General features: G+C 43.5%; 1 protein-coding gene across 3 annotated transcripts in view; it reads right to left on the reverse strand.

The window, feature by feature from the left end:
• LOC141069562 (uncharacterized) overlaps positions 1-22530 on the reverse strand; it is a 125450-nt gene that overhangs the window by 39618 nt on the left and 63302 nt on the right. For 2 of the 3 annotated variants that reach the window (XM_073559227.1, XM_073559226.1), the window contains exon 4: positions 6614-6772. In XM_073559227.1, the coding sequence (XP_073415328.1) occupies positions 6614-6772 (159 nt within the window). Of the gene's footprint in view, positions 1-6613; positions 6773-19894; positions 20056-22530 lie in introns of those variants that run through there. The other variant, XM_073559228.1, reaches the window with a different exon arrangement.

A 22530-nucleotide genomic window follows, 5' to 3' on the forward strand; every position in this document is an offset into this window, starting at 1 on the left:
CTATATGGTTGTTATTTGTTATTGTAAAACATTAAATATTTAACCTCTGTCTGTGGTGGATTTTAACTAACACTTGTGGGATTTTATGTATCTAAGGGATTATTGCCCATCCTGTGATGATTCCATGGTATCTCTGTTTCATGCGATCTTGAAAGCTGGCAGGGTGAAACTAGAGTTACTACGTAGTGTAAATCACTATATAAGACCAGAGAAACATGACTAAGATAGAAGCATAAACTGGGGTACCTATACACGTGTACAGTGTTGTGATACCTGCATAAATAAGGATGGACGTGCATTGTTGAGCATTTCTCAGGGGTTCTCTGTCTTGGTGTTGCTTCTCTGATATTAAAGATGGATGATGTTTAAAAGCCTCTTGGTGATGGATGATGTGAGTATACGTACTTAATCATTATATGTATTTAATCTTTGTATGTACTTAACTTTTGCATCTTAAAATATACAAAAGTATACGCAATCTTACTATTCAATCATACTATTCCTTAACCCCTTCCTGACATCAGACGTACTATCCCGTCCATGGGACCCGGGCCCCTATGCCCATGGACGGGATAGTACGTCTAGCGCGATCAGCGGCGCCCACGTGGTGAGCGCCGCTGTTCGCGGCCGGGTGTCAGCTGATTATCACAGCTGACACCCGGCACTATGTGTCAGGGGCGGTCACGGACCGCCCCTGACACGTTAACCCCTTGCACACCGCGATCAAACATGATTGCGGTGTACCGGGAGTTAAAGGGAAGCATCGGCAGGGAGGGGGCTCCCTCCGTGCTTCCCTGAGCCCCCCACGGCAGCGCAATGTGCAGCGCTGCTGCGGGGGACTCCTTTCCTCCAGGCCCCCGGATCCAAGATGGCGACGGGGGCCTGGAGGAAGCTGGCTTCCTCAGTGCCTGCAAAGCGCAGGCAAGGAGGAAACCTGCACATTGCCTGTGACAGATTGCTGATCTGTCACAGTGATCTGTGATGTGACAGATCAGCGATCTGTCACAGGACAGTGATGTCCCACCTGGGACTATGTAATAAAGTAAAAAAAAAATTAAAAAAAAGTGTAAAAATAATTAAAAAAAAAAAAAAAAAATCGCCAAATAAATTAGTAAAAAAAAAAAAAAATATTCCCCAATAAATTCATTTTTTGAAAATAAAAAAACCCAAAACAATAAAAGTACACATATTAGGTATCGCTGCGTCCGTAACGACCCGCCCTATAAAACTGTCCCACTAGTTAACCCCTTTAGCGAACCCCTTAAAAAATAAAAATAAAAAATGAAGCAAAAAATAATGATTTATTATCATACCGCCAAACAAAAAGTGTAATAACGCGCGATCAAAAAGACGCATATAAATATCCATGGTACCACTGAAAACGTCATCTTGTCCCTCAAAAAACGAGCCGCCACACAGCATCATCAGCGAAAAAATAAAAAAGTTATAGCTCGCAGAATAAAGCGATGCAAAAATAATTATTTTTTATATAAAATAGTTTTCATTGCATAAAACCGACAAAACATAAAAAAACGACGTAAATGAGGTATCGTTGTAACCGTACTGACCCGAAGAATAAAACCGCTTTATCAATTTTACCGCACGCGGAACGGTGTAAACGCACTCCCCCAAAAGAAATTCATGAAACGCTGGTTTTTGTTCATTCTGCGTCCCAAAAATCGGAATAAAAAGTGATCAAAAAATGTCACGTGCCCGAAAATGGTACCAATAAAAACATCAACTCGTCCTGCAAAAAATAAGACCTCACATGACTCGGTGGGTCAAAATACGGAAAAATTATAGCTCTCAATATGTGGTGATGCAAAAACTATTTTTACAATAAAAAGCGTCTTTTAGCGTGCGACAGCTGCCAAAAATAAAAACCGCCATAAATAGTAAATCAAACCCCCCGTTATCACCCCCTTAGTTAGGGAAAAATAATAAAATTAAAAAAATGTATTTATTTCCATTTTTCCATTAGGGCTAGGGTTAGGGCTTGGGTTAGGGCTTGGGTTAGGGCTTGGGTTAGGGCTGAGATTAGGGTTAGGGGTGTGTTGGGGTTAGGGTTGGAGTTAGAATTGGGGGTTTCCACTGTTTGGGCACATCAGGGGCTCTCCAAATGCAACATTGCGTCTGATCTCAATTCCAGCCAATTCTGAGTTGAAAAAGTCATATGGTGCTCCTTCCCTTCCAAGCTCTGCCATGCGCCCAAACAGTGTTTTACCCCCACATGTAGGGTATCAGCCTACTCAGGACAAATTGCAAAACAATTTTGGGGGTCCAATTTCTCCTGTTACCATTAGGAAAATAAAAAATTGGGGGCAAAAATATCATTTTTGTGGAAAAAAATGATTTATTTTCACGTCCGAGCGTTATAAACTTCTGTGAAGCACTTGGGGGTTCAAAGTGCTCACCACACATCTAGATAAGTTCCGTGGGGGGGGTCTAGTGTCCAAAATGGGGTCACTTGTTGGGAGTTTCAATAGTTTAGGTACATCAGGGGCTCTCCAAACGCACATGACACCCGCAGACCATTCCATCAAAGTCTGCATTCCAAAATGGCACTGCTTCCCTTCCGAGCCCCGACGTGTGTCCATACAGTAGTTTTCTCCCACATATGGGGTGTCAGCGTACTCAGGACAAATTGGACAACAACTTTTGCGGTCCAATTTCTCCTGTTACCCTTGGGAAAATGAAAAAATTGGGGACTAATTGATCATGTTTGTGGAAAAAATACGATTTTTTTATTTTCATGCCCGGGCATTATAAACTTCTGTGAAGCCCTTGGGGGTTCAAAGTGCTCACCACACATCTAGTTAAGTTCCTTAGGGGTTCTCGTTTCCAAAATGGGGTCATTTGTGGGTGTTTCCACTGTTTAGGTACATTAGGGGCTCTCCAAAGGCAACATGACACCCGCAGACCATTCCATCAATGTCTGCATTCCAAAACGTCACTACTTCCCTTCCGAGCCCTGACGTGTGTCCATACAGTAGTTTTCTCCCACATATGGGGTGTCAGCGTACTCAGGACAAATTGGACAACAACTTTTGCGGTCCAATTTCTCCTGTTACCCTTGGGAAAATGAAAAAATTGGGGACTAATTGATCATGTTTGTGGAAAAAATACGATTTTTTTATTTTCATGCCCGGGCATTATAAACTTCTGTGAAGCCCTTGGGGGTTCAAAGTGCTCACCACACATCTAGATAAGTTCCTTAGGGGTTCTCATTTCCAAAATGGGGTCATTTGTGGGTGTTTCCACTGTTTAGGTACATTAGGGGCTCTCCAAAGGCAACATGACACCCGCAGACCACTCCATCAATGTCTGCATTCCAAAACGTCACTACTTCCCTTCCGAGCCCTGACGTGTGTCCATACAGTAGTTTTCTCCCACATATGGGGTGTCAGCTTACTCAGGACAAATTAAACAACAACTTTTGGGGTTCAATTTCTCCCGTTACCAATTTTTTTATTTTCCCAAGGGTAACAGGAGAAATTGAACCCCAAAAGTTGTTGTTTAATTTGTCCTGAGTAAGCTGACACCCCATATGTGGGAGAAAACTACTGTATGGACACACGTCAGGGCTCGGAAGGGAAGTAGTGACGTTTTGGAATGCAGACATTGATGGAATGGTCTGCGGGTGTCATGTTGCCTTTGGAGAGCCCCTAATGTACCTAAACAGTGGAAACACCCACAAATGACCCCATTTTGGAAATGAGAACCCCTAAGGAACTTATCTAGATGTGTGGTGAGAACTTTGAACCCCCAAGGGCTTCACAGAAGTTTATAACATAAAGCCGTACAATTAAAAAATCATATTTTTTCCACAAAAATGATCTTTTCACCCTCAATTCTTATTTTTCCAAGGGTAACAGCACCCTAAAAGTTATTGTGCAATTTGTCCTGAGTACGCTGATACCCCACATGTGGGGGTAAACCACTATTTGGGCGCATGGCAGAGCTCGGAAGGGAAGCAGCGCCATTTGACGTTTTTGGCTGGAATTGAGATCGGACACCATGTCGCGATTGGAAAACCCCTGATGTACCTAAACAGTGGAAACCCCCCACAAATGACACCATTTTGGAAACTAGACCCCCCAAGGAACTTATCTAGATGTGTGGTGAGCACTTTGAACCCCCCAGTGCTTCACAGAAGTTTATAACGCCCGGGCGTGAAAATAAAAAATTCGTATTTTTTCCACAAACATGATCTTTTAGTCACCAATTTTTTTATTTTCCCAAGTCGTTCCCCCCCATAAATCAGGTATCAGCGTACTCAGGACAAATTGCACAATAACTTTTGCAGTCCAATTTCTCCTGTTACCCTTGGTAAAATAAAAAAAATTGAACCTGAAGTATTTTTTTTGTGAAAAAAAGTTAGATGTTCATTTTTTTTTAAATATTCAAAAAAATTCCTGTGACGCACCTAAAGGGTTAATAAACTTCTTGAATGTGGTTTTGAGCACCTTAAGGGGTGCAGTTTTTAGAATGGTGTCACTTTTGGGTATTTTCTATCATATAGACCCCTCAAAGTGGCTTCAAATGTGATGTGGTCCTAAAAATAAAATGGTGTTGTAAAAATGAGAAATCGCTGGTCAACTTTTAACCCTTATAACATCCTAACAAAAAAAAATTTTGGTTCCAAAATTGTGCTGATGTAAAGTAAACATGTGGGAAATGTTAGTTATCAAGTTTTTTGTGTGCCGTATCTCTGTGATTTAAGGGCATAAAAATTCAAAGTTGGAAAATTGCGAAATTTTCAAAATTTTTGCCAAATTTCCGTTTTTTTCACAAATAAACGCAAGTTATTTGAATGAAATGTTACCACTAACATGAAGTACAATATGTCACGAGAAAACACTGTCAGAATCACCGGGATCCATGGAAGCGTTCCAGAGTTATGACCTCATAAAGGTATAGTGGTCAGAATTGTAAAAATTGGCCCGGTCATGAACGTGAAAACCACCCTTGGGGGTGAAGGGGTTAAAGGGGGTTTTACACTAAGCGATATTGCTAGCTATATCGCTAAAACGTCACCGGATTTGTGACGTTATAGCGATATTGCTAGCGATATTGCTATGTGTGATACTTGCCTCCGACCGGCTCCCCCGCTGGTTATCGCTGATCGGGCGGCTCCATTTCTCGTCGTCTGCTTCCTGCTGGGCTTCCTGCTGTGTGAGACGAGCGCCGCTGGACGCGGGCGGGAGGACGTCAGGATCGCTGTGTGTGAAAGGTGAGTATCGTCCGCTGCGTCGCTGCTGCATCGCTGTGAGATCTTTCTGTATGAAAGCTCACTAGCGATCATTTAGCGATGCACCAGCGATCCTGACCGGGTCGGATCGCTCGTCGGATCGCTGGTGCATCGTTAAATGTAAAAGGGCCTTTAATTTTGTACTTTAAAGTAAAATTGCATTATATCGCAAGTAGTAGCCTTCTTTAAAACCACATCCGAACCTTAGTGTTGAAAACTTGGCAATACAGTCCCCTCCTGCTCAAGCGATGTGGTATGGTCAAACCGTGTCTCTGCACAGTCAGACACAGCCATTAGAGAGTACACAACAGAGTCACATTTAGAAGATTATCTGAGCACAGGAACATTTTATTAATCATATCCAATTGTGAAACTTATTATTATTCCAAGATCTATTGTTTAAAAAATAAACTTTTGTTCGTGGGGAAACCCCTTTAATTCCCGTATAGGCTCCAATTTATAGTTGGTGATATTGTTATGCAGAAGACTTAATTTACCTTTGGAATGATGGGTAACTGCAAGCATTTCAGTAGCAGGTAGGACAAGTACATAGGATGAAAAGTTCAGGACTTATTTAAACTCTTGTACTGAGCTGCCAGCATAGGACCACAGAGATGCCACTATTGACATCAGCCAGTCAGTCACCAGCAAACTGGGTCAGTAAAGATGATTGTGGAACTGGCAGAACATCTATTGTCTATGAGGGCCTCCCAACTATGCCCTGATAGATGATGCAAGAAGGATCAAGAAGTTGGAATTTCAACGGCCAATCCCTTTATTTTCAGGGTAGATAAGCCGCTGCCAGGTGTTTTGCATAGGCTTTCTCCTCTCTCCCCGTTGAAAATACAAGAACGGACAGCCAGGCAAAGTGATCATGTGTATGGTTGAGTGGGGAGAGACAGTGGCCTGCCAAATGATCACTCATCCAAGAGTATCTCATGTATGGCCAGCTCAAGGCTGTGTCAGTGTCCCATTCTTATGTCCACCTTAGAAGAATATTAATGATCACTCTTAAGTGCATGAGTCTACAGTACGTTCTAAGTATCCAGATCTGGTTCGGTCTGTAAGTGGTAACTAAATGGTGGTCTGTGACGCTAGCAAACCACACCATGTCATGTGAAACGCCTGCTGAAAACATACGTGTAACATAGGCTGACAGTACACCTCAGTAGCTGGCTTACTTGCTATGAGCAGCATAGACTGACGGTGGAAGAATTCCAGAGGGTGGACAGGGAAGCTGTTTTTATTTTATTTTTAAGAACAGGGAAAGTTAACTTGAATTGTCAGACAAGTTTTCATTTACTGCAATGCATCATCGTCATGCAGACATTGTATTACTGTGCTAGACTCTTGCTCACTCACCTCTCCAGTCAGCAGATAAATGATCATGTTGGCGATTTCCAGAACCTTGTGCTCCTTGCTTCTCACAGTTACTAGTAGTTGAGGTGACGGTTCAATGATGGGGATCTGGGTCGTGTCCCATTCTTCATCCTCAGATACCTTATTCACTACTATGTAATCCTGTGCATACAGACAGACAATCAGCTTATTAATAATGTCTCCTTTTAACGAAAGGATTTTATTAAAAAAAAAAAAAAAAGACACAAGGTAAAATAATTCCAAATCAATCAAACTTTCAGACACTTGTATATGTTATTAACCCGTCAATGGTGCAGCCTAGTTTGTGCCATCAACTGGTGTTTATATCTATTCTCCACTTTTACATTACGAAGGCTTTGAGCTTCCTGTTAGTTCCGGTTACTACATAGTTTCCACATTGTGTCAAAAAGAGGCCGCCATATAATTACCTCAGTTGTACAATAATGGCCTCTTTTTACATCGATGTCAGTGAAAGATAAGAAAGAGGGAGACATAATATTTTATATCAAGACAGTATCCTAACCTCACTCACTTCTTCACACAGAAATCACGCTGCTGATGAAGTGCATTAGTGTTCCCACACAGTATGGTACCCTTTTCATGCCCCCCCGCTACAGCATCGTATAAACAGTATAATGACAATTCTTCCCCCCTACATGTATCCACCACACAGTATCATGCTGCGATACACACCCACAACACAGTATGATGCTCCCACATTACATTCTCCAAAGCAAAGTATGATGCCCTTGTGTCCAGCACATACTGTAGTATGATGCCCAAGCAGACACACGCATACATAGTGCCCTCGCATCTATTCTCCAGCACACACGCACAGTATAGTGCACCTCCCACACTGTACAATCCACCCCATGCCCTCAACCCACCCCCATACAAATCGGTATGCCCATAGGCCCCCTCTATCCCCACCTAGGACAGTGCCCACAGCGTCCCTTCATCACATTCACAGTGACAAGCCCTCCCACATACATACTATAAGCTGTCCCCACAGTCCACCCACTCAGATAAGATGCATCCCACACAAATACAGTAAGATGCCCACAAATCTCTCCTAGACAAAGATGCCCCCTGACAATCAAAGTACTATGTCCCCATAGCCCACCCACAAACACTAAGATGTCCCCACAGCCTCAACACACAGAAACTAAGATGCCCCAACAGCTATCCACACAGTATAATGCCCCACACACATACACACACACGTAAGTCTCAATAATCTCCTTCCACACCTTATTATACTGCTGTGTGTCCTGGTTCTCTGCTGAGTTCGTCTCTGCTGAAAGTCATATGACCTGAAATTCAAGACCATTATTACCCTCCCCAAGAGTGTTCGATCAAGAAAGATCACATTAAGAGCAAGGTGTAGAACACTCTGCAAGATCATAAAAAGGAACCCAAAGTAGCCTCTAAGCCAGGTGTCCCCAACTTGTGACTCAGGAGATGTACACGAAAACGCAGATGAACGCGTGCAAACGCAAGACCATGCGCATGCCATGTTAAACATAGGTGCGCATGACGCATGCGATCGGATGCGCACGATGCGCTGCGCAAGAAACGCTAATGTGAAACCAGCCTTACAGGTGCATCTCACAAAATTAGAATATCATAAAAAAGTTAATTTATTTCAGTTCTTCAATACAAAAAGTGAAACTCATATTATATAGAGTCATTACAAACAGAGTGATCTATTTCAAGTGTTTATTTCTGTGAATGTTGAGGATTATGGCTTACAGACAATGAAAACCCAAAAAGTCATTATCCACCCATGACTATTAACTAGTTAAATGCCGCAGTCAAACTCACCGGTGATAGCGGGTCACGGTGCGTCGGCATGACAATCTGAGGCCTCCTGGAGACCTCTATGTTTGTCAGTGCAGAAATGCTACCGTATGAGCGCCACCCAGTGGTCGGTGCTCATAGCAAGTCAGTAATTCTGCTACATAGAGGCGATCTGCTCATCGCCTCTATGTAGCTGAGCCAATCGAGTTGTGCCAGCTTCTAGCCTCCTATGGAGACTATTGAAGCATGGCAAAAGTAAAAAAAAAAAAAAAGTAGTGTTTAAAAATATTAAAAAATATAAAAAGTTTAAATCACCCCCCTTTCGCCCGATTCAAAATAAAACAATTAAAAAAAAAGCACACATGCACATATTAGGTATCGCCGCGTTCAGAATCACCCAGTCTATAAATAAAAGGATTAACCCGATCGCTAAACGGCGTAGCAAGAAAAAAAATTTCAAAACGCCAGAATTATATTTTTTTTTTGTCGCCACGACATTGCATTAAAATGCAATAACAGGCGATCAAAAGAATGCATCTGCACCAAAATGGTATCACTAAAAATTTCTGCTCGGCATGCAAAGAATAAGCCCTCACCCAAACCGAGATCACGAAAAATGGAGACGCTACGGGTCTCGGAAAATGGCGCAATTTTTTTTTTTTTTACAAACTTTGGAATTTTTTCACAACTAAGGCCTCTTTCACACATCAGGTTTTCGCCGTCAGGCGCGATCCGGCGCTTTTGACAGAAACCGGATCCGGCGAAATGCAATGCCGGATCCGGTTTCCCCCCCATTGACTTGCATTTGCGCCGGATCGTGCCGGATGGCCATGCGTTTCATCCGGTTTTCGCCGGATCCGGCAATGTGTCGCGATCCGGCGTCTGGAAAAAACGGCTACTGTAACGTTTTTTGTCTCCGGCGAAAAAGCCGGACACGCCGGATCCGGCGCGTCCGGCTTTTTCACACAATGAAAGCCTATGAGCGCCGCAATGCGCCTGATCCGGCGAAAGCCGGATCCGTTTTTTTTGGTCTGAGCATGCTCAGTAGCTCTGCCCACAAGACATATATAAAAGCAAGACAGTGGGACCCACAGCCACACCCAACATGCCACCCAAGCCAAGAACCAGGAGAAGGCAGCAGACATCTGCAGCACCATCAGCACCACCACCACCCCAAATGGAGCAGCAAATGGAACATGCTGAGGAGGGGAGTCCAGAAGCAGATGAGAGACGGTAATTATCAAATCCCCCATTCCTCCAAACTAGGGCCATGGAATATCAAGATATTCATTGGCCCTTTGTTTCTCTTTATTCAACAGCCGCCAAAGAGATGCAGCAGCAGCAGCAGAAATGGCATCACTGGCAGCAGCAACAGCAGCAGCAATACCCACAGCCATGGAGTCTGGCCATCAACAGGACAGCACATCTTCTTCTGGGAGCCCTCCCTCGCATCGTCAGCGTTTGACGGTAAGTTTTTATTTCCAAAATCCATCATCTCTGTAATATATGTCTATTCATTGCCTTTTATTTCAAAACAGGAATCACAAGATGAAGAGGAGCTCCCAGAAGAAGAAGGAAGGGGTGGACAGACACCTGGAGTGGGCTCACAATTGGTAAGTTTTTTGCATCAAATGCAGAAACACAACATCACACTACACACAACACATAGAAAACAATGTTCTGCAGACCACACACAGCAAACAAATGCCTACATCCAAAGACATAACATTTTTTGTTTTCTTCTCTAGTCTTCCCAATCTGGTGCTCGGCCAAGAGGTCCTCGCAGTGCCTCCCAGGGTCGTCGGCGACAGCAACGCGGCGGTCACCAGCGTGTAAGTATAAATATTTTTGCTTTGTTTTTTTGCACTTTTTATTTCATTTCTTTTGTGGAGGCTAATTATGTTATTTTTGTCTTTTTCTTTAACAGCCTTCACAGCGTGCTCCCGACTCTGACGGTGAGGATGGAGGACTCGATGTGGACCACCTCATCGATCTCGTCAGAGAAAGGGAGCCGCTCTGGAATATGGCTGACCGCCGCCACGCTGACCTTATCATTACCCGACGACTCTGGGAGGAAATCTGTTCACTCCTTGTGGGCCGCTGGGAGGACCTCGATGTTCGGGCCCAGATTAAAGAGCGTAAGTATATACAGTACCGGTTGCTTGATGTAAACCAGTGTTTCCCGAACTCCAGTCCTCGTGGTCCCCACGGATCATGTGTTCAGGATTTCTATTTACTATGGAAATCCTGAAAACATGACCCCTGGGGACCATGAGGACTGGAGTTTGGGAAACACTGATGTTGTATACTAACCACTCCTTTCTCGTTTCAGGGAACAGAATTGTGAATCGGTGGCGGTCTGTGAGGGATCGTTTCAAGAAGGAGTTCAATAAAGAGATGCGGGCCCCGAGTGGATCTGGAGGACGCAGGAGCAAGTACAAGTACGCACAAGCCCTGTCGTTCCTCCGGGAGACAATGCTCACCAGAAAGTAAATATTACACACCACATGTGACAAAAAAATGTTTAGATGTAACTTTTTTTTTTTCAGCCAGGGCCATACCATGTCACTATTTTAATTGTTTTTTTTTCTCTTTATTCCACAGCACGGTGAGCAGCACTCGGGAGCCTGCACGATTGGACCCTTCTGAGGCGATCCCTGAGGAGACCGGCACCGAGGGACACTTCGACCGCCCCGGTACATCTGCACCTTCCCAGCCTTCCCACACATTCGACCCATCTGTCCCATCCACCAGCACAGGAGCATCGTGGCCGCCTACATTACATGAAGCTGCTGGTGAGGAGATCGCTTTCCCTTTACCCCACCCTTCTGCCCCTGCCACCTCTAGTACACCTGCGGGTACTGGGCGACAGCGGCAGAGGGGTCAGGAAAAGCGTTATGTGCAAGAGTTCTTGCATCTGAATGCATCTTTCCAGAACTGTCTAAAAGTCTTGTCAGAGCAAATCTCCGCAGGCTTTCAGCAGATCAACTCCAGCATTCTGGAGGTGAAGACACTTCTGCAAACCATGCATTCAGAAGCAAGATCTTCGCCAAACCACACCTTTTTCAGGTCTGTTGTGGAGCGCATGGCAACACTATCTCCAACCCAGCAGATGCATGTAATGCATTCGTGCCACGGTGCTCTACAGCAGGTTACCTCCCAACCTCCACCTCCCACCACTGTAGTTCCTCCACCTGCACCCCCTCCAGCCACTTTCCATCCTCCCCCTCCTATTACATCTGCACCCCCTCCAGCCACTTTCCATCCTCCCCCTCCTATTACATCTGCACCCCCTCCAGCCACTTTCCATCCTCCCCCTCCTATTACATACCAGCAACCTCCCCAGTACCAGACATCTCCCCACTTCCAGCAACCTGCCCCGTACCAAACTCCTTCCCCGTACCAAACTCCTTCCCCATACAACTTTCCATCAACATCATCTGCTCCTACAGTCCCTGCCCAACCCTCCACTCCACCGCCCACCACCTCTTCTGCCTCCCACATGTCCACCCATTCTGTAGCTTTTTCCACACCTTCACCTCTAACTGTTCCTTCCCCACCACGATCCCAGTCCTCTCTCCACACACCCAGTGTCGAAGTGTCCCGCAGCCCCTCCAGCAGTATTTCCACCCCACACTACACAGATTTGTAATGTGTGTTTTTTAATAAAAATGCCCATTGGGTTTAAAACCTTTATTAAAAAAGTTTTTTTGCACTTTAAAAACATTTTACAAAAAAAAAAAAAAAAATTTTAAATAAAAGTTAAATTATCGTTTCACAATGGTTGTCTGTCATTTCTTTCTGCGGCGAACTATGTTTAAAAAAAAGGTTAAATACAGGGTATTTCAAAGGTAAAAAGGTATTCAAAACCAGGTATATAACTGTGGGTAAATTTTAGCTTTTTGCCACAGTTGTGTTCCGGGTTGTGTTTGAAGCAAAGTATTTCACCTAAAAAGTTGTGTTTATTGTTGGTGATTTCCTAACAATGTACACAACTTTTGTTAAAAGGTGAAATACTTTGCATAAAACACAACCAGGTACACACCTGTGGCCTAAAGCTAAAAATAGTAAGACCATGACAAGATAGCTAACTTTGGTTGGCAAAGGTATATACTGTTGGTCCAGAAGGTACACAAGTTTGGTTAGGGCACAAATCTTTCACACTCTGTCATCCTGCCAGTGTACTCTGCCTTGAGGTGACATAAAGTATAGTGCAAAATTGTCCCTCATTACTGAAACCGTCACAGAACTTCTAGTGGTAATGTCATGGTAATCTTGCAAGGTGGTTTCTTCAGAGGTGTCCTCAATGGAAATGGGTTCCTTGCAGATAACAAAATTGTGGAGTACCACGCACGCTTTGATCACCTCGTCCACAGTTTCTGTCTTGAGGTTGATCGCAGTCAATAGGACCCGCCATTTGGCTGTCAGAATACCAAAGGTACATTCAACCATTCTTCTTGCTCTTGTGAGGCGGTAATTAAAAATGCGTTTTGGTATTGTCAATCCTCTGCTAGCGTACGGTTTCAAAAGGTGTTCTGACAGCTGGAAGGCTTCATCCCCTACACAGACAAATGGCATAGGTGGACCAGATGTTTGCGGCAGCGGTCTAGGTGGTGGGAACTGGAAGGTGTTTCCATACAGTTTACGCCCCATGGCAGACAGTTTGAAAACTTGAGAGTCATTGGAGCGGCCATAGGCCCCAATATCAACCGCAATAAATTTGTATTCCGCGTCAGCGATGGCCATGAGGACAATTGAAAAATATTTCTTGTAATTGAAATATTCCGATCCCGATCCAGCTGGCTTTACAATGCGGATATGTTTCCCGTCCACAGCGCCCAAGCAGTTTGGAAACTGACATATCTGTTGAAACTTGTCAGCAATTTCAATCCACCTCTCTGTTGTGGGCTCTGGTAAAAACTCTTCAGCTAAGGAGTCCCACAGTGCACGGCATGTGTACTTCACAATTCCAGATATGGTGGAAATCCCGAGTCTGTACTGGAAATGCAGTGACGAAAGGGATTCTCCAGTTGCAAGAAATCTGTGGGGAATTAAAAAACAATAAATTAGTTTTAAATCACAGCATTACATACCAAAACTGAGCTATAACACTTGGAGATACAAACTACCACCAACAAGATTGCAGTGAAAGTGTGCTCTGATGCGATCACATCCAATAAATGTGGCTTACCTTAAAGTCACCATCAGACGCTCTGCGGGTGAAACAGAGAAGCGGCAATAGGTGTCCGCTTTTCTTATGAGGTGTGCAATGCGCTCCACCAAGTAATCAAAATTCTCCATTTTCATCCGAACATATCCAAAAAATTTATCCGGGTTTCGTCGAAGGTCCATGCAGAGTGTAGAATAGACCCCACGCGTCATTCTCTTGGCTGTGATGGGGTGGATCCACAAACGTCGTCTACGATGCCTGATGCGCTGCTGTCTCGCTCTCTCCTTCTCCAGAACAATCACCCTCAAACGATTCGCCTCCGCTATAAAATCCGCCAAATTCTTCAAAATATTTCCAATGACAACATCCATCTTCGCCAGTAACTTGCTCTTCTCTCCAACCTGCACTTTCTCCTCTACAACCTGTCAAAGAAGGGCTGTAGGAACATGCTATATATAGTTTTCCAGTAGCCAATCCCGTTCGGAAGGCCACAAGGGTCAATTTTAAAAACCGGATCCGGCGTAATCCGTCGAAAAACGGATAGAAAAACGGATGTACCGGATGAGACGGATCCGGTTTTGTCTGTCAAGAAAAAGACGGATCCGGCAGAAAACCGGATCCGTCACATCCGGTTTTACGAAACATTTGCCGGATCCGGCGTTCCGGCACGACGCCGGATCGCGCCTGACGCCGAAAACCTGATGTGTGAAAGTAGCCTTAGATGAAAAAGAACCTAGACATGTTTGGTGTCTATGAGCTCGTAATGACCTGGAGAATCATAATGGCAGGTCAGTTTTAGCATTTACTGAACCTAGCAACAAAGCCAAACAAAAAACAAGTGTGGGATTGCACTTTTTTTTGCAATTTCACCGCAGTTGGAGTTTTTTTTGCCGTTTTTGAGTACCCGACATAGTAAAACCAATGATGTTGTTCAAAACTACAACTCTTCTCGCAAAAACAAGCCCTCATATGGCCATATTGACAACAAAAATAAAAAAGTTATGGCTCTGGGAAGAAGGGGAGCAAAAATCGAAAAACAGAAAAAAGGTCTGGTCATGAAGGGGTTAATGATATCATTTTGGTACAGATACGATCTTTTGATCGCCCATTATTGCATTTTAATGCAATGTCGCTGCGACTAAAAAAACGTAATTCTGGTGTTTTGACTTTTTCTCTCGCTATGCTGTTTAGCAATCAGGTTAATCCTTTTTTGTAATTCATAGATCAGGCGATTCTGAACGTGTTGATACCAAATATGTGTATGTTTGATTTTTTTTATGGTTTTATTCTGAAAGGGGCGAAGGGGGGTGATTTGAACTTTTATCTTTCTTTTATTTTTAAAAAAACTTTTTTTTTTACTTTTGGCATGCTTCAATAGTCTCCATGGGAGACTAGAAGCTGCCATAATCTGATCAGCTCTGCTACATACAGGCGATGATCAGATCGCCTGCATGTAGCAGAATTGCTGACTTGCTATGAGCGCCGACCACTGGGTGGAGCTTATAGCAATCTGACAGTGACAACCATATAGGTCTCCAGGAGACCTCTGGTTGTCATGCCAACCTATCGGTGACCCGCGATCACCGATGGGCAGATTTCCAGCCCAATGGCCTTAAGCGCACGTTAAATGCTGCTGTCAGAGTTTGACAGCGGCATTTAATCGGTTAACAGCCACGGGTGGATCACGATTCCACCCGCAGCTGTTCCGGACACATGTCAGCTGTTCAAAACTGTCCATTCCTGATCTATGGCTGTATTTTATTTCATCCCAATCACAAAACCTCCATGGATGGGGAAGTAGAGATGACATGGGCAAGTTGGGTGCTCTTATTTTACAGAATATGAAATGGGCCTCGCCCCTGTGTCTCCTGGAGTCTGGGATTTCTCCTGGAGGGAATCTGCTTACTCCAACATTGGTGTTAGTGTATAAAGTGTAAGACAGGAAAGAAACTTATGGTATTTAAGGGATTCACCAAATACACACCACTATGGCGTAATCTCAACTTGGCTGAAGTATCAAAGTTTAATTATTTTTTTCTGATTTGGACCAAAAAGAGTTCTGGTTGATAGAACAATTATTTGCAATCTTTGTTCTTAAAAGTTTTCAACAGCTTCAAGAGGAAATCAAGTTATCTCGTAACACTTTTACCAATACCTACAAATCCGACATGCTCTTTTAGCTCAATTGGGTCTGATGGATCTTGGCATACAACAACATCCTCTAATAGATACTATTGCTTCTACAGGTCATACAAAGGGTTTAATTTCTTCCATATATAAGTGACTATTGTCATCCAAACTGGAAAATCACCCCTTGCAGATAAAGCTAAATGGGAGGTGGATGAAGCCCTATATCGGTGGAGCAATGGAGAGATATTCTAGAAACTGTTCCAAAAATGATCTCCCTGTGAAGCTGAAAGGCTTTCTCAACTATATTTAATCCAGAGTATACAAAACTCCTAGGTTTTTACACAAAATAGGATATCACCATGATGCAAAATGCCCTAGGTGTGGGATTGATGAGGCACATTTGATGCATATGATGAGGAAATGTAGACAGGCCCATTTTGGAATGAGGTCATCTCCTTGACAGAAAGGGTGTATGGAGGGAAATTGTTAACAGATACCCGTATATGTAAATTGGGATTATTTGAAGATGGGGTGGATCCCGACTGGCCCCTATTCATAGGTATCTCTCGTATCTTATTTCAAGCACATAAACTTCTTGCATCTTATTGGTTAGGCACACAACCTCCATCTATGGGAGAACAACAACGAAGGATAAATAATATAATCTGGTGGAAAGAGGAGTCTATCATAAATGTAACTCTAATTTGCAAATTTGAAAATATATGGAGTCCTTGGTTGGATACTCCAGGGCTGCCCACAAATCTTCTATTTAGAGAGAGAATATTTATGATGCTATCCTTTAATTGTTAGACCTCTTTTTTCCTTCCTCTCCTCCCCCCTTCTATGAATTTTATACTCCGTTATTCCAGAAAAGCTCTGAAAATAAACATGGTCCTTTCTGTAATGTTGGGATTTGGGCTTAGGGTGGGTTAGGGAAATGAAGCTGATTTACTTTGGATATGTTTCATACTATGGAATTATTATGTAATTCATGTTATTTGAAAGATGGAAAATTTGTATTTGGAGTTTTTCAATAAAAATTATTTGATAAAAAAAAAAACAAAAAAAAAACACATGACTAGGGAACTGCTGCTATGCGCACACTCTGATGGGCTGCTTTTCAAATTAGTGATTCTATATCTGCCCCATACCAGCGGGACATATATGCTACATGTGTCCCCTGAACAAACTATTTCAGTTCTAGTAGCTCTTATATATCACTGCCTCCGACTATCAACCCAGTAGGCACAGTATCACCTGTGGCATATCTTCAAAATATGGATTATACAGAACATTAGTACAAGAAAATACAATTTAAAGATGTTTCCTCACACTTTATAAACTATTCTGAATGGGCCCAGGGTGGGAGTAAAAAAAAAAAAAAAAAAATCTAGGTTAAATCTGGTTTATACTTTGCTAATAGAATAAATATTACCGCTTAAGGTATATGCACTTACATGCCTTCAGTATAAAACGGCCATCAATATTAGAACTGCAACGCGTATTGAGGGAGCGTTGTCCTATCTTGGCTGGCACAGATCTTGTGCTTACACATCTCGGGATTGATGTAACTTTGTTACTGTTCAGTTTTTGTTGATGAGCATTTCATTCTTGACAAGTGTATCTGAATATACTGTGAGCAACACACTGGTATTAATATGTACCTTTATACAATTCTTAATGCATTGTATAAGTACAAACCAGATATCAACACAGTACATCTGGGTATCTTTCCGTTCAATTTATATTGTTTTATTAATGTGGCTTTTTGGTAAGGCTAGTTTCACACTAGCGTTTATGAGCGCAACGACGGCCTGCGCACGGCCGCAGCTAAGCCCCGCCCCTGCCGCGCCCGCCGGTAGCTCCGCCCACCAGCGCATGATGCTGCATGCGCCCTGCGTCCCCTATCTTTATCACAGGGGGCGCAGGCCGTGCGCAGTATGCGTTTGGCGGCGCATGCGCCTTTCTGACGGTGCGCCGACGCAACCAAATTGCAGCAGGTTGCGTTTGGCGCAGGTCGGCGCACCGTCAAAAGGACGCATGCGCCGCCAAATGCATACTGCGCACGGCCTGCGCCCCCTGTGATAAAGATAGGGGACGCAGGGCGCATGCAGCGTCATGCGCAGGTGAGCAGAGCTACCGGCGGATGCGCAGCAGGGGGCGGGGCTTAGCGGCGGCTGTGCGCAGGCCGTCGCTGCGCTCATAAACGCTAGTGTGAAACTAGCCTAACATAGCATTTTGGGGGGGCTGAATAATCCCCTTTAACACCTTCACGATATGGCCATTTTCCATTTTCATTCTTTCCTCCTTTTTCCAAGAGCCATAACTTATCATATTCCCTCAATATAGGTATAGAAGGGCTTGGTTTGTTGCAGGACAAGTTGTACTTTTGAATGACATCATTCATTTTACCATACAGTGTACTGAAATACAGGAAATTGCAAAAGCAGTGCAATTTCACAATTGTTTTTTGGGATTTTTATTTACCGTGTTTGGTATATGGTAAAACTGACATGGCAATGTGATTCTCCAAGTCAGTACAAGTACGTAGTTACAAAACTTGTAAAGTTTATTTTTATTTAAGTGCTGAAAAAAAGTTCAGTAATTTGTATGAAAAAAAAGTTTTCATGTTTGTGGCAATTTTCCAAGACCTGTAATGTTTCTATTTTTCGTGATCAGGGGCTGGGTGAGAACTAATTGTTAGCGCGCCATGCTGACTTTTTATTGATACCATTTTGGGGTAGATAAGAAACGATGTTCTTATTGCTGATCACTGCAATGTTGCCACAGCCACAAACACGTATTACTGGCATTTTTTTCTCAATACGCTGTTTACCTATAGGATTGATTTACTTTATATTTTGAAAGGACATTTCTGAATGCAGAATTAGCAAATATGGGTATTTTTTTGTTTTATTTCCAATAGGGCAAAAGGGGTGATTTTAATTTGCATTTATTTTTTTCATGTTTTAAAAAAAAAAACTTTTTTCCCCATTTTTTACTTTTTTTTTTTTTTAATAGTCTTTAATAGTTTTAGGAGACTTAGGATCTGCGATCATCCGATTGAACATGCTATACATTGCAGGGATTCAGCCCTGCTATGCAAATGCATAGCAGAAATCACAATCTCCTATGAGCACTGGCCATGAGCTGGTAGCTGCACACTGTAGCTGCAGAGTTATGTGTCATTACAAACACTTCCAAAGCTCATCTCACAGCAGTCAGTGTGGGGGGAGAATGAGATCTGACAGCACTGTGAAAAAAGATCTGGAAAGGTTTGCAATGATAAATAAGATTAGACAACTTCATGCAGGGGAAGAAGTACACGTTCCCAGAGACAAATCTCTGGTAACACCCTGTTGAACTTAACAGATTAGCATCCGAACTTTACAAGTTAATATTTGCAACGATGACAAATTAAAAAATAAAAGCCATGTTTAACTCAGCTCTGCAGCCACTTTTACATGATACAGACAGTTAAAGAGGACCTTTCATTAATTTAGCATTGTTTAAGTTTAAGTGTCACAAAACACATGTAACGGCCGCTATGCCGGTCGTTGTTCAGGATTGGAATACGGCATTGCTATGAACGACTCAGAAGAAAATCTAAAATTAAACCAACTTTTCTTTATAACCAATGCAAGGAATAACAGGATTCTAGCTTTCAACAAAATATGGGCCTCAACAGCCACGGACCACACAAAACAAATTATGCAGCCTGAGAGATCCCAAGTGCCAGCATCATGGAGAGGAGACAGACTACCCCAAAACTATGCCACCCCCTCCCTTAACCGTGACGGGCCTATATGGGTTTCTACCGCGACTGTGACACGTGGTTCTCTCAGGTATACAAACCTACACCCGTCTCCTGCCTAAATTACAATAGGTCACGGTTACCCGGTTTCCTGTTTAAATTATATATATATATATATATATATTGTGAAGTAGCGCTGTCATTTACTTAGGGGATTCTTGCTTGCAGCGAACAAAAACACATCCGGCACCAGGATTTCCATATATCATCACAGTCCATGTGGTTTATTGTTCAGCATAAACCAGCATACAGTTCATATCAGCATTACCAGCATAGCATCCATTATAATGCTTCACTCTGGTTACCAATGTCCAGTACGCAGGCTCACTTAGCCTCACAATTATCTCACCCACGTCAGGGTTCCTCATGCGGCTGCAGCATTCCACACACGTTCGTTCCCTCCTGGGAACTCCCAGGCACACATCGCCATTGCTCCCAGCCACTTCACACGTGCTGTCTGGCAGGAAGTTCCATCTCTGCAGGACCTTCCACACTGGACCAACCAGATCCCAGCATTCTCCACATGTGACCTACCCTGGCCACATTATATGGTCTATAGCCACACCCACCGGGTCACGTGACTATGACCTCATCACAGGTCCTTCACACCCTCACATAGTCTTTTACTACAGGTGTTTTCAGACACAGCCCTGGGTGGGTTTGTAGGTAAGGCCTGGATCACACTTCTGTTTTTTTAAATCCGTCCAAATCCGTCATTTTCCATTAAAAAACGGATCCGCCATGTTTTTGGTGGATCCGTTTTTTTCCCATAGACTTGCATTAGCGGCTACCTCAGATCCGTCAAAAAAACGGATCCAAACGGATCCATTAGCATCCGTTAGCGGCAAAAAACGGAAACGGATCCGTTTGGCGGACACAAAAAACGGATGTGTGAAACAGGGCTAATTGGCCCGCCCAACTCCCAAGTTACCTAGAGACCTCTCCCTTATACCTTGAAATAACACCTCAGCAATACCATTGCTGATCAATACGCATAACTAAGTCTCCATCTCAAAGCCACCCCCTTTGAGATACACAACCATCCTTTAGGATTCATCCTCTCCCTTGGAACCTCCACACAGTGCCCCCTAGCGGACATAGTGGTTACTACACCACAATACACACACACATATATATATATATATATCCCCGATGAATTACCTAAACCAGCACAGTATAAACACAGTGCACTGTCTCATTAGTGAGCACTCAGAGGGTACAATATGCTTAACAGTAAACAACTGAACTTGTTATACAGCTTCCAGCCACAGGATTAAAACCGCTTTCCAAGTCACCAAATCTTCTGATACAGATGCAGATGAAGTTCCCAAATCAGTTCCAGTAATATTTCACAGCTAGAATCTTGATACACAGGAATCCACACAGTCTCTCTCAGTTGATATGCAATCCTTAAGGCCTCGTCTCATATAGCGAGATCGCTTAAGCGTCACCGATCAAAATCGGTGACGCTTCAGTGATCTAGCTACGTGACACATAGCAGCAACCTGCTCCCCCCTGGATATCGCTGATCATGCTCGATTGTCCTGGGCCATTTTTTCATCATCGGCGTCCCGCTGGCCAGCGCGCATCGCTGTGTTTAACGCCGACGAGCAACCTCGTTGGCGACGCAGAACTCAGGCGTGAGTCGTCAAAAAAGCTGCTGTGTGACAAGGTACCAACGACCGCCGAGGTCGTTATACGGATCGCCGGTGGATTTCTGCATCGTTGAAGAGATCTGCCTGTTTGGCAGCTTACTAGCGATCATGTAGCGACGCACCAGTGATCCTTACCAGATCGTATTGTTGTCGGGATCACTGGTGTGTCGCTATGTGAAATGGGACCCTTAGTAACAAGAGTGTCCTTGAATAGGCTGTGACTTCTATCTAGCTATCCCTAGCTAACTACCCAGTCAGTGACCAGTCCCACTTTTCAGTTTACTCAGAGGAGCTGTTATCTCCGAATCACACTGTCCAAACAAGAAGGTTTCAGGAGCCAGGTTATTTTTTGTCTCTCAAAACAGGCTCCTTTCTCCTCATCAATCCAGGAAAATCTCAGAGTCTTTATTTCCTGTTTCCAGAGCTTTCTGTCCGTTACTCAAAGGTGATCTCCGGTGGCTGAACTAAATTACTGCAATATCATTGTTCATAATAGAAAACACCAACATACTGCACACACATGACTCTGTTACAAGGCTAAAGGGCACATAACGTATTGTCTTAGTATCTACTGCTATTCATTACCTCTTTAGAGTGCGTCTGTTCAGTACCTCCTTAGTTCCATATTGTCAGTATTCACAATTTGGGCAGATATCTGTCTGTCACAGAAAGGCACAAACAGGGGTGATGAATAAAAAATGCTATTCACCATGCACCGGAAAATTATAAGCACGGCCCATGCGTCATTAATCAACCTTTTGGTGTCCCCATATGTTCCAATTGCCATTCATTGGCACTTTAGTGCTGCTAAGAAAGGGGGTAAATGTTTCCCAGGAACTATGGTACATCCACCAATGGACATTGATGGGGAATTATGGTAACTGTGATTTTTGCTGCAGTTTTGCTAGAATTGTGGCAAAACCATCATGAAGCCACATTACAATTGCAAAGTGTGCACAAACTCTACATAATACTGTAGTAATTTAAATATTAAGCTGGCTGTACACATAGGATTAATGTCTGCTGAATGTGATCTCGGCAGGTGTTAGTGCAATGAAGGAACGGGTTGATGGATTTCAACATGCCTGATACTTTATTCTCAAGGTGTATGAGCTGCCGTCACAGATGTATGGCAGTGGCTTAGGCTGCTTTCACACATCCGGCTTTTTGAATCCGTCACGATGCGGCGAAAAGTGTGAAAACCAGATCCGGAATTGGATCCAGTTTTGGCACATAGAATTTAATGATCGCCGCATCGTGTCGGAAGGACATGCGGCGCCTCCGTTTTAAGCCGGAAAAGGCACACCTGCGCCGTCTGGCTTCAGCAAAA

The sequence above is a fragment of the Dendrobates tinctorius genome, unplaced genomic scaffold, assembly GCF_039654945.1.
Source record: "Dendrobates tinctorius isolate UK_male_01 unplaced genomic scaffold, ASM3965494v1 ptg000266l, whole genome shotgun sequence".
NCBI lineage: Eukaryota > Metazoa > Chordata > Amphibia > Anura > Dendrobatidae > Dendrobates > Dendrobates tinctorius.